Source organism: Pezoporus occidentalis, unplaced genomic scaffold (assembly GCF_034315485.1).
Source record: "Pezoporus occidentalis ecotype Australia unplaced genomic scaffold, CSIRO_AGI_Poc_V1 ctg13, whole genome shotgun sequence".
NCBI classification, from domain to species: domain Eukaryota; kingdom Metazoa; phylum Chordata; class Aves; order Psittaciformes; family Psittacidae; genus Pezoporus; species Pezoporus occidentalis.
The window spans coordinates 13599595-13612821 of NW_026913103.1; the positions used below are offsets into that span (position 1 = coordinate 13599595).

Below are 13227 nucleotides of genomic sequence, written 5' to 3' on the forward strand. Positions count from 1 at the left end.
CACTATAATTTAGATTTGAATATTGGTATGACAGTCTGATAATTTTCATTTGTAAAAGTTAATGCACTACTTGCTGCTTTGGCTGTGAAATACAAATCTGTAGATCAGCTCTAACCTCACAAAACCAGAAAGGAATGTTTCCGATTACAGGCCAGGACCCGTTTTAATAAAATATACCTGTGATATTCACCAAGCAGTAAACCATAATTCCAGCAGGTCAGTAACATGTTATGTTAGGTAAAGCATCAAAAATCACCTGAAGCTTATCTATCAAAATAACTAAACAAATAGACCCCCATAATAAATAAATAAAGACACATAAATAAGCAAGCATCAGAAATATAAATTAAAATAATATTGTAAATAAACAGCTAGTGAGAGTTTATTTATCCATCCATAAGTAGATTTTGCCTCTTCCACTGTACGGCAGCTTTCATAAAAAACTTCAGTTAGTATTGATTTGAGGGGATAGGGGTGTTTGGGGGATCCTAAAAAAATGCCCAAACCAAAAATGAAGGCTTACCAGTGTCTTTCAGATATCAGTGAAAATGTAAAGATTTTTCAGGGGAAGACAGCTTTTGTGTGTCAGATTACTGTTTCTCTCTAATGAAGAAATATTTTATTATGCTATCTCCAGTATTGTCCTCTTCTAAAGTCCACCAAAAGCCATCTGTTCTCTTCTACTGCCACTTAGTGGGGTTCAGTCAGGTCTGTGTCTTGGTGGGGCTGTTGATCCTCAGATCACAATGCTTGATTATCTGTTTATTTTTCTCCTCCCCACATGCAGCTGTTGACTACAAATAGCTTGGTAAATATACACTGACCTCTTCTAAGTTACTTTCTGGATGTTTGTCATTCATTTAATTGGGGAGTTCTTTGGAAGGATAGTCTTCCAAACCAGAGACAATAAACCATAGTTATTGCTTGTTACATGCTGTGATATTTACTTCAATTATATTCCCAGGCGTTGTTGCCACCATTGCATAGCCATCACAGAAGCAGAGGTGTAAGGTACCATCTTTGATCTACAGATACTAAGTCACCAAGCAAGCACACATATTTCTCCCATAAAATACATTCTTTTTTCTATCTTTCTGCAATTGAGGAAGATTCATCCTTAACTCCTCTATGTAGTGTGGAGAGGACCTGGCTCTGAAATATCTGTGGCTTTTGGGATGATGGCTGTTAGGGCTTGGCCTGACAACAAAAGAAATTTCTCTTTGTTCTTTGAAGAAAACAATGTGAACCTTCTATGCAGCAGTTGAAGTAGATAATTAATAGGATTTCTCTTTGGTGTACATCTCTGCTGGGGAATGTGCACAGACTAGGAGACTGTGTAACAAGCAGGAGCCTCCCCAGGAATTTGATTCACTTTCCTCCAGTAATGACTCCTCTAAGCAGGTGAAAAAAATTCTTTCTCCACTCTCCATTGCATATGCATAAACAGCTCCACAGTCATTGGGACAGCCACCCAATTCACACGTTCAAGATGTAGTCCATAAAACATTCCAAAAAACCCTCTCTTCGCACTTTCCCATCTTCCCTGTTGCTCTGCTCTATCTGCCAGCCGCGCAGCTCATTTGACATTTACAAGATTTCTTGTCAGTTTCATTTGGTGCTGCCATGCCATCCAGCAGAGCAGTGAAAGTGAAATTGACTTAATTTAGTCTGTTTCTCTTTCCTGTTCTAGTCCCTATGTTAACTAACCAGCAAAGTGAAACTGACGAGACTTCTTGTCAGTTTCGCATGTGGAGCTGGTCAAGGAGGAGGAGGCTGATAGGGAGCAATGCGGTAAATTGGAAGATGAAAACCAGGATTGCGGAGGACAGAGGAAGAGAAGTGTGAGCATACAGCAAGAACAGAGAAAATGGCTAAACATGCCGAGACGTCCTGGGTGCTATTCTCTAATACCAGAGGAATTCTTGGCCTCTCCCCTGAAAGCAGCAGTATGCTCTAGAACAGTAGTAGTTAGCTGTCCAGACACTGATTTAGAAAGGATGCCAAAATGAAAACATAGCTTGTAAATACAGGTTATCTGCCACCAGGATGGAGAAAAACTTCCTGCCCTGAGTTACTGTAGCTTTTGTCTCTGCAGATTTTCTACTGCTAGGCGGAGGGAGAGAAAGTGTACAAAGCCAACATCCACTATAGGCTGATGTCAGTGGTAGGAAAAAAAATGTTTGTTTATTCACTGAAGATAAATTTGTATGTAATAAAATGTAGCTCAGCATCTCATATTTTGGGAGGTTTCGTGGAACTAAAAGTTGCATTACACAGTGCTCTGGCTCAATCAAAACTGTAAATAATGAACAAACAATTGTTCTGTAACAACCATTGTGGTTAACAAATACTTTTTTTTTTTAATCCAGTTGTTAACTGCTGCAAGCTCTTGTCATACAGTGTAAATCATGCTGGTTGATTATATTATGTGCTAATCCATATTTCTTACAGATGCTTTATGCATATATAACCTTGCTATATAAATTAGTACTATTATATATATTTGCATATATATATATGTACACTGGTAACATACATACATTTTAAATGAGACTGTGCTAATTAATTTCAAGTTATTTTGCCTGCATTCTCCACGGCTCCAAAAAAATAACCTTTTCTCATTATTTGAGACCTGTGGGGATTTTTCTTCGCTGTTTTGTTTGGGTTTTTTTTGTGAGACACATTTTGTTTGCTTCACCCTTTTAGGAATTAAATAGTTTTAATTACTTGGACCTGTATAAGCTTGCAGACCTCTTCAACCTCACTTTGCTGGAGAATGCAGTCGTTGACTTCTTAGTAAAACATCTCTCTGAGCTATTGAAGAGTCATCCGGAAGAAGTCCTGGCACTCCCATACCATCTCCTTCGAGAGGTTTTTAAAAGTGATAGACTCACTTCACTCAGTGAAGAACAAATCTGGCAGGTAAGGATACTGGTGAATAAGCAGAATGCATGATACTCTATAAACCATAGCAGTAATCTGTTGTTTTGAAACCCTGGAGCAATCTCGAGGGAGAATAAGCACTTGAGCAAAAACTGTGAATAACAACTGAGGGAAATTTTTAAATGAAATTCAAAAAACGTTGTGTTGTGTTAATGCAATTAGTTTGTTTGAAAGATAAATTTGTCTTGCTGTTTAACTTGTGTTGCTCAGATATGGCCAGAGATTTTCTTCCAGATCTAAGTTTGTTGGTGGGAAGAGGAAGCTGATGCATGTAACTCGGTTATCATCGCTCCTGGTGTGGCTAGTGCCACAAGTCTGGTGGCAAACTTGCTTCTGCTCTCTCTCCTGTTCACTTCAGACAAATTTAGCTGTGTAACTTCAGTTGTCATTTAAATTGTTTAGGCCACCACAGGTGACTTTCCTTCAAGCAAATTAGAGAATCATCATGCAGGCTGATCTGCTCAGAGGTGAGTGGAGGCTTCAGCGGAAGGTTTGCAGCAAGAAGCTGGAGATGGTGATCATTTCCTTTTAAAAAGCTGGATCTAAAAAAGGGCCAGCTTGCTAGCCATAGAATATTAGTAAAATAAGAGCATTATGTTGTGACCTGTAGTGTGTGTGTGAAACCTATTATTAAAAAATCATGTGACTTGTAAAGAGAAACATAAAAGCCAAACTAAGATCCATCCTTGGAAACTTTCCCATCATATGTCTGTACAAATTGCAATTCATGATATAATGAAAAGACATCAGTATAATGCTGGTATTTCAAGGTAGGATGTAACCTGCTTGAAAGAAACCTGTGATTTCTTCCTAGGAACTGGGTTACATTGGTCCAACCAAGAAGACTGCTGTATATTTGAATCCCTGATTTTGTTTATACGCCACCTTTCTTTCAAAGTGTAAAACGTGTTCATCTGGTGGACTTGAAGCAGTTCAGTTCAGAATTTCAAGTTCAGTTCAGGAAGTGGGGCACTTCATGTTCTTTGGATGGATACTGTCATGCGGGAGCAAAATATTTATTCTTAAAAAAACAAAAACGTAAAGTTAAGCTCTTCAAACCACAAAGACAGTATGCAGATGTAACTTAACCCTGCAGTCTGGTGACTGGCATATTTGCTCTCAAAACTTTGAGGCTTTAGATTATGGTGTATTTTACAAAGATTATATTTTCTGCAACTACTAATGTAAGGTTACACACTTTCATGGCTCTATTCTCTGGAGGATGTCTGTGCAACAGAACCTGCAGGACACTAACCGTGATGGTGGATTTGGTTTGGGTTTTTCAGGCACAATGCTTTGGAGTCCTAGTTCATTTCCCTTTATCAGGAAAGGTTTTGATGTACAAGTTCCTATGTGGGACATGGCTGATTGACCAATTGGGGTTTATCATAATTTCTCTGCAGAGTCACTGAGATCTCCTAGCTACATGTTTGGGTATACTTTTGCCAGTAAAGTTGCTGCAGAAAGAGATACAAGGATAACCTAAGGCCAGCTCAGTAATGAGCAAGCCTATCCAGAGTAATATTGTCTCTGTAGCCTGCTGAAACTGTTTGGAAAGTAAGAGTTTTCACAACTTGTGTCATTGCCTTGTCCTGCCGGAAGAACTCAGAAATAATTTTCTTAATTGTGTGCACTCCAGTCAATGAACACTTCATGAGGCAAATATGATAAATCTTCTGTTCCTGTTTCAGGGTCATACAGAGGAGAGATACTTGTAGGTAATGTGCTGCTTTCCGAGTGTCAACAAACTCTCCACACTGTCCATTTAAGTGTTATCATAATTGCCTCTCTAAAGATTAATAATGCTGTTCCAAAAATTGTTTTCAACTAGTTTTCTGCTGCAGGCAAAAACTATGTGTGTCTTTTTAATTCTGTCCGTACAAGCAGGAATAAATGTATATTTATAAATATTACAGGTCCTCAGAATGAATTAAAAGACGCACATAAATATTTACCAATTTAGGCATTCAGAAGGCAATAAGAAACTGTTTTTTCTGGCTTTATCTTTGTAAATAAGTAATTCCCTCGTAGTCAACCCAATAGAAGAAAATCAAATCAGACCAGCTATATTGCCTCAAGTGTAGTTAAGTTCATCATTTTTACTAAGGTTATAGTGGTAATGCAGTATACCATGGAAGATTCTAATATTCAGCCCAGGGTGAAGATTGGGTATGCCAGAGGATTAGTGTCAGGGTGCTTTATAGAAGTGAAACTTGATGGACAGGCTAGAGACAGATCTACAGAATCTCATTAAATTGCTGAATTGTTCATTACTGAGCACTCTCACTGTAATAAAGTGCTCATTGACTTTGACAAATCCCCATCCCATGTCTTAAGGAAGAACAGCAAAGCAAGTGATGTTGGGAAAGCTGGAGGAAATTGCCACAAAGTGGGGCAGATAATAGAAGAGCTGATGAGGGGATGCTACCATTTGATTTGTCTGTTGTACCTGTAACTAGTGTGGCTTCCTGCACACACACCTGTGCATGTTATGATTATATGAATTCAGTGTGTCCCTGAGGCACCTTTGCTAGTAGGGCCCCCATGAAGCCCTAAGCACAAATTAAAGCTTCCCTCAGAGAAGCTGGAAAGGGTGCTGCTGTCTGCAGAGCACAGGTATTTTCATTAGTTTAAATTCCTAGTGTCTTCTGGGTGATTTGATCCTAATGCACAGAAAGATTAAGACAGTTATTTTAATGTATCAAAATATGGACACAGTGATGCTTGAATGTGATTGAAGTGACGGAAGCTCATATCTGGTACGTTCTGTGTTAGACCAATTCACAGTTGCCCAATTTTAGTGAATAAAATGAAACTTGACCTCGCAAAAACCAAGCTTGAGAAAGTTAAACAGGAATATTAATGGCAGTAGGCTAGGAAATGGATTAATGTAGAATACTACAATAGACTACAATATACTACAACAATATACTACAATATACTATTCTACTAAAGTAGAATGCTACAATATACTACAATATACTACTACAAAATACTACAGTAATTCCTTTGGATTCATTAAGAAAGCTGGAGGAAAAAAAAGCAAATTCTTTTGTATTTTTGCTCTTCATCATGATCTGTGCAGCATGCTTTGTTTTACCACAGGAAGCGGTCATGACAAAACATAAATGTCTAGTTTATCATGAAGTGAAAAGTGAGTCTTTTCTAATTGGCCATTACTAGAAAGGTTCATTGGCTCTACTTTAAGGAAGCAGATGAATTCCTTCCCTTGATAATTGAAAAAGTAGCCAACCCTATAAGGTAAAACATGTTCTCAGAAATCTAGCAGTAGAGGGTTCTTGTAAGAACCTTAGCAAGTAGAAAGCAAGCCAAAGATTTCAGTGAAAAACTGATGTTAGCCTTAGTTGTAATAGTTATGCCTTATCATGTTTGTTATTAAAAACTTCAGCATCATGAGGCTTAAATATTCATATTTCATATTCCTAATAGTTACGGATAGAAATATCTACTGGATCATTCTGTCTCCCAGCTGTACATTGATCAAATGCTACTCTATTAAATACTGCACTTGATACGCAATGAGCTCTCGAATCATATTTGGCAAAAAAATCTTAACATGAGGTCAGTATAGACTAGTTTCTTCCTTCTCTGCTACTGGTTATGTAAGTGTTTAAAGGATTGATCAATTTTAGTGTTTGCTAATGCATCTCCTAAAATTAAGGTTTTGTTGGTGGCGTTTTGTGGTTTTTCTTTTTTTACTTTGCACATAATTCAGTTTCTTTGTGATCAACTGATAAGCAAGCAGTCTAAGAAAAATTGGTTGATAAATCTGCATAAGTAGTTTATTATTCAGCCAGAAAGTATGAAACTATATTGTGTCTTTTCCAGGGCTAAGCTCCCAAGATATTCCAGCCCTGTTCACTTCCTTTTGTGCAGCTTGTGAACTTGTGTTTATAAAGTAGATATACCACATATAAGAGAGTCGCCCTAGTTATTTCTTTTGTTACCGTGGATGTGACATGCAAAATCAGACTCGGATCTCTGTATAATAAAAACATCTTTGCTTGAATAAATAGACAAATAAGACGGGAAGACTAGTGTTACAAATTGATATGAGTTTCTAAAGATTTATTTAATAAAAATAATGCATGTATAAATTCAAGTTATTAGAGTCCTGTTTACCCTTTTCTAAGAGAGAGTAAAGTGCCCCATTTTCAACTGCCTTTGCTTATTTTATTTGAGCTCCATTTTAAATCTCTTGGTGGCCTTTGTGGAGGACCAAAATTATTCTCCAACAGAAATCCCGCAGGGTTCATTACTATAGGGCTCATCACTATAGGAAATAGTGCGGCATGTACATTATAGCAGGCTGTTACAATGGAACAGTTCTCTGCTGAAGGCAGGCCCACAGACATGTTCCATACGTCTCCAGTGACGCCCACATTTTCCTATGCAGCACAGCAATTTCTAAAGTGGGTTGTCATGTTCCAATACAAGCTTGCCATTCCTTCAGTGCAGGACTTGATTTTGTTGTTTTTTTTTTTGCTACAGAGCAATTTTTAATATGGAGAGAGCAAAATTCATGTTTCTCAGGGGTATATGTATGTTTTGATGAAATGTGAACTGAGTGCCTTGCTAAACGTGAACTTAAGTTTTACTGCAAAACAAATAATGACATAAAATAGTATGTGAAGTAAAAGCATCTTGGTAATCAACGATGTATTTAAACAATATATTCGCCTTTCACTGTTCAAGAAATAAGCATAAGTACTGTCTTGGGCAATAACTGATACCCTGTCTGGTGGTCTAATGCTTGTCCCTAATGAGTATGTACCCTAAGTAGAAAACTACCGTGTTAAAATATGGCTGTCAGCCTCTCATCAGGAGAGGCATGGGAGGGGAAAAAAGGAGCTTGACCATATCAAGGCTGAGGTGAGTTGGTGAGGCTATATGGGAAAATTAGCATGTTGCCTGTGCATTTTTTTGCTTTGTTTTCACCCCTGTTTTCGTACCCTTTTCATGAGCAGTCTACATAAAGTGCCAGAGAGCCACCCTCGAATCCCAGTATCCACTGTGCTGGATTGGTGATGGTTACACTGTGTATTGTGACTAGTTGCGAGCTAGATTATATAGTTCTGCTCAAATAAAAAAAGTGTGAAAACATAACCTATGATAGAATGTAGGTTTCCTTTTTCTAAGGCTAATCCTCATAATCGCAGGTATCTCATCTGGATCGACTGTATGCAATGGTAATAGTCTTCACAGCCTTTCCAGACTATTTGTGTGGGATTCATTTTTATAAACATGGGCATGTGGGGTATTTTTGGGAGGACATGCATTATATATAGGGGAGGCTGGCAGTTGTGGCACAGGATCTGCAAGGAGATCAGTGTGCACTGGAGCTGCAGACTAGACAGGGCTCATGCAGGTTACAGTGGATTGAGGCAGTGGATGTAGGCAGCTGAACCTGACATTCTGCTCTACTGATGTGCTCAGGTCACGCACATTTTTTCTGATACAATTTCCACATCATTTGTAATAATAATGACATTTTGGCTTACAGTGAAAATGAATGCTGCCTTTGTTGGCACTGTCCCTTTGCTTTATGAAACACCTTCCTCCTTTGTCTGCCTTAATGTAAACCTAATGGCCTCTTAATCTTGTCCTTTACAGTAAAGTTTTGGGAACTTTATATATGCTTTTGTTCTGAACTTTTGAAAGTTTCTGCCTGTTACTTCTTGAATGTTAGCTAATCTTGTTACTGTTATTTATCAAGTATAGCAGTATAGAAAGGGATTTTCTATATTAAAGCTAGGTTTATGTTGGGAGCAACTGTGTGTTCTTATAATTTTCTTTTTGATACATGCCAGTTCCAATCAGAAAACTTGATTATTTTGCTGGTGTTGCTTTGAGCAATAGAGAATTACTGGAGGGCATTACTTTTGCCTCGGTGTCCTACAGTAATATTGCTTTACCTTGTTTATCCCAGATTAACTTCTGAACTGCACTAGTGTTTAGGAAGGCTGCTGTGCCCACAGATCATGAATTTAGGTCACTTCTGCAGCTAAGCAATAGATGTATGTTTTGATTTAGAAAGCCAAAGAAGGGCACCAACATGTGCACGCAGCAAGATCACTTCTATGATACTGCATTCTGCATTTGAATTAGTCTGTTACGGTGGGGTCTGCATTGACTGTTATGCTCTTTGTGGCGCTGATCTATTGGAGATTAACTGAAGTATAATTATGTTAATACACAGGTGTGTGGTTACACAAAAGTAAATTGCTCAGGCTGTTGTGAAAGCCTTTTCTTATTGGAAATATACTTCCATTTTCAACTTAAAGAACAACATAAATGAAATCTAAAACTTACAGATACCATGGATGATCAAATGAGGTGGTCTGTTGTTACTGTCTTAATGTCTCCCATTCAGAGATAGCAATGTTAGTAACCTCTACTCATTCAAAATCTAAGTAAAGCTGTTTAACACTGTTTCTGATGGACTTAAGCTCGTGGAAAATGATAGAAAATTAGAAGCTCTTTTGAGAATTCCCAGCTCTGTATTTCAACAAGTTTTTCTTTGGGAGCTGGTAGCATTACTCTATTTGTAACTATGGAGACAAAGAAGATGAAGAAAGAAAACTGAATTCCAGGTTGTCTAAACCCATATAATTTGTCTATCAATATGCTAAAATAGCTAGAATCCAATTTTGGGGTTAAGTACCTAAATCAAATGTGTAAAGTTAGATGAAGTAAATTTGTGTTTGTATGTCTAGATCTGCTCTTAAATGGGTTAGTTCTGTGTAACTCCTGAGATATGACTAGCTGTTGTCCATTGCTGTCACTCCTGTCCTGAAACCAGGACACCTGTGGCTCCAGAAAGGTGAAGAGGTAAGGAGATGGAAAAGTAGTAACACTCCTGCATATCATTGCTTATTCCAACAGGGCAGCCCTTGGCAGCTTCCAGATGTGTGAGTGAGCTGCAGAGCTGGGGGATTCCTCGCCTTACGAGAAAGGGGTTCTTATACTTCTCTGATCACCTTGGACACCCTCAGGTCAGGGAGAAATGGAAGAAACTACAACAAATACATTTGTCAGAAAGATCTTAAGAAACCTCACTGTCAGGTGGCTTCCAAGCTAGAGGTCTGTGTAGGAAAGTAATGACAGATCGAAAGATCAGTCTCTGAAGTGAGAATCTGTGCTGAAAAGCTTTCAAGCTGCTCCTTTAGGGTGGAGCCTGTTTTAACATTTGTGTGAAACCATAGAGGTCTGAATTTCATGAGGTTCATCTTTTAGCAGCTGCAGTTGTTTCAGGTTGCTTCAGATGTTTTAGTCGGTTTAGATAATAAATACATTTGTTTTAATCTTGTCATAGAAAAGCTCATGTTCCCAATTTATAACATACATTTTGGATATTAAATGCATTTATAAGTGTGGCTCTGAGTCTTTAAGTCTCTTTTTAAAATGAATAACATTCTTAGGACAATTAGCTGATTTTGAAAAATTAAGTTATCACTTAAAAATTAATGAGTCCTTCATTAATCTGAAGCCCATCATGTGGGGATTAAATCAAAGTCAATACAATTGACATATTTAAGAAAATGTTATTTGATTAAAAGGGAAGCTATTCTGTTCTCAAAAAAGCTGAGTAAGCTTCAGCTAGTGTACTTGCTTGTTCTTTTTGTATTTAAAAAGCAATGGGGAAAAGATACCTGTTTGTGAAAAATCAGCCAAAAGAAGTACCAACTCCTAAAATACATACATAACTTTGTTGTCCTGCTGTCCTCTGAAGCACATTCTTCATGGGGTTTGAGAAGGCAGAAGTAAATTGCTGACAGAAAAAGGCCTAGATGTTCCCAGTTAATAGTAGTGGGACCATCCATGCTAAAATGAGGTTCCAGCAGCAGTTCAAAGTTGAAGAATCAGGTTTACTAATGTGTAATGTGGACTTCAGTGGCTAATGTTTGATAACTGGGGGGAGTGAAGTGGCTGGGAGAAAGTAGGGGACACTCGGATAGCTTTTGTCTATGAGAGCAAACACTGTCCTTGTCAGAGGGCTTAGTCTGTTGTAAGTGTTGGTGATATCACTTGTTTTAAAAAAAAAAACGGTAACATAGTAATGTAAAACCACCTAGTAATTTCACTTGTTAAAATTGACCTCAGTGATTTTATAGTAACATGGCATGTTGAGAGCATATGAATACATAAGCCAGCTAAGGGGAGTGTGTACTCTGATGCACGTTTTTGTGTGTGACCTATGGTATTAATGACATACAAGTCCTGTATAGCTGTTGTCAAGATTATTATAGAAAATGATACATTATTATGTGATTTGTTGGATTTGCCTATTAAATCCATAGAAAATTATACCCTAACAATAAGGAAGAAAGGAATAGGAATCTTTCTACATTCAAGAAACATTTAGAGACTAATTTCCACATAGTTGAATTGCATTTTTATAGAATTTTGTGCCTATTTCATTCTGTAACGATTTTTACTGATGAAAGCTTTTAGATTCTCTGTCTCCATAGAGAGCCACTCCTAAAATATATTTCAGGGGGAAAATAACAAGTGAGGAATAGCAATGAAAATTATGTGTATTGGATGGTGAAAGATTGTCATTTCCACTTATAATTATGTACCAGCAAGTTATTTTAATGTGGCTATGTAAAGTTTCAGTGCATTTGATGTCAGCCTGAATGTTTCCTCTAAAAATGAAAATGAGCAATTCTTGATTTTTAAGTGATGGCTGCTGTGGAAGGAAGGGGGGAGTGTCTCTTCTTCCACCTCCCATGTGCTTTGTCCTCACCCTGTTTGAGAAAAGAGAAATGCCATCATAAACTTTGATCTCCTTAAATGGGAATCAAGTCACAGTTGGGAGCCCTAGTTAGAGAGCTGTGTTTTATGAAAAGATAAGCTTCTTTTCATTGCAACTTCAGAAAAACATAGCAGAAATAAAGCACATGGCAGTGTTGGTTTGACCATCATGACAAATGATGGAGGGCCTGAACTTGAGCATTTTGTGATGCGTTAGAAAATGGATGGCAAGAAGTTGTTACCTTGGAGCTTCTTGCCCTTTGATCCAGTTATTAAAGACAATCAGATATATTAGGCTCTGTAGGTTTTAGGAACCAAGAAGCTATGTTTTAGGAATGTTTATGATTCAGAGGCTTGCTTCCTGTTTCTAACTGTCTATGGCTGAATCTGTTTGAAAGGAAAAAGTGAGGTTCTGTGTCTGGGTGCCATATTTTTGTTTTGGTTTTACTGCTTTGCTTTTGATAGGTTGTCACCCTCCACACTCCTTTCTGATGATCTTGTTAAAACAAAATTTACCTTGATTGCAGGAGCAAGTAGAGCCTTTCCAGTGTGAGCAATCCCAGCTCATTTATTTTACTTGTGCACACTCTCCCAGGTGTGATAGTTATTCCAGTGCATAGGGAAAATAGTGGTTGTCAGTAGTGGGGTGGCTGTAAAGTGTGTTGCAACAGGGAACACACATAGCTCATAAAAGTTTTAAACACTCAGTTGTACATATGGAGTGTCATTCCTAGGGATTGTACTGGGCCTTGATTGTTCTTTCCATCACAGCAGAATGAGTTAGGTGTAAAAAGCACATCTGTAGACCTGCCTTTGTAGAGGAAACTACTCCATGTTTTGAGGACTTGATCATGTAAGAATGCATTTCTCTTGAAGCATAGTGCAGGATAGTTTGGTCTTTGCTGCCCCAGTAAGATTAAGGAAAAATGCAGCCTACATAGAGATGTACCTTTCAGCTGCAAAGGTATCTCAAATACTTTTGTCAGGTGATATTTAGGGATCTGTTTTGTCCTCAGTTTCAGATACTTGCATCTCACTAGGCTTCAGTCTGTGGCATGCAGCACAGAAATCTCCAGGATTTTGGTAGCTGAGTAAAGAGACTCTGTTGTGGACAGCTTGAGTGAACAAAAGATCTTGTTTGTGTCAGCTGTACCATTGCTGTCTTTTGTCATATCCCTTAATTTTTCTCTCTCTTAATTCCCATGTTGGGAAAATGGTTGAAATGTACACTTTTCTGGGAGAAGCTCAACTTTTACTGCTTATAAATTGCTTTGAGATACTTGGAAGGAAAGCGCTGTATAATTTTGAAGTTCAGATTCCTCAGAAGGTGTAAAATGGCAAACTTCCATGAGCTGTGATAATTTACAACAGCTGAGAGTTTACCTTCTGTCCCTACCTTACTTCACTTTGAGCTAGAGTAGATTAAAAGTTGAAGTTTTCCATTATAGTAACTCTTTGCTTTAATATAGTATGATTCATTACCATATAAAATGGTATATATTAATG

General features: G+C 37.8%; 1 protein-coding gene across 6 annotated transcripts in view; it reads left to right on the forward strand.

The window, feature by feature from the left end:
• KLHL32 (kelch like family member 32) overlaps nucleotides 1-13227 on the forward strand; it is a 122497-nt gene that overhangs the window by 80779 nt on the left and 28491 nt on the right. For 4 of the 6 annotated variants that reach the window (XM_062608436.1, XM_062608431.1, XM_062608433.1 and 1 more), the window contains exon 6: nucleotides 2707-2922. The exons of 1 other annotated variant lie outside the window; for it this stretch is intronic. In XM_062608436.1, the coding sequence (XP_062464420.1) occupies nucleotides 2707-2922 (216 nt within the window). Of the gene's footprint in view, nucleotides 1-2706; nucleotides 2923-3345; nucleotides 3553-13227 lie in introns of those variants that run through there. One more of the 6 variants, XM_062608437.1, reaches the window with a different exon arrangement.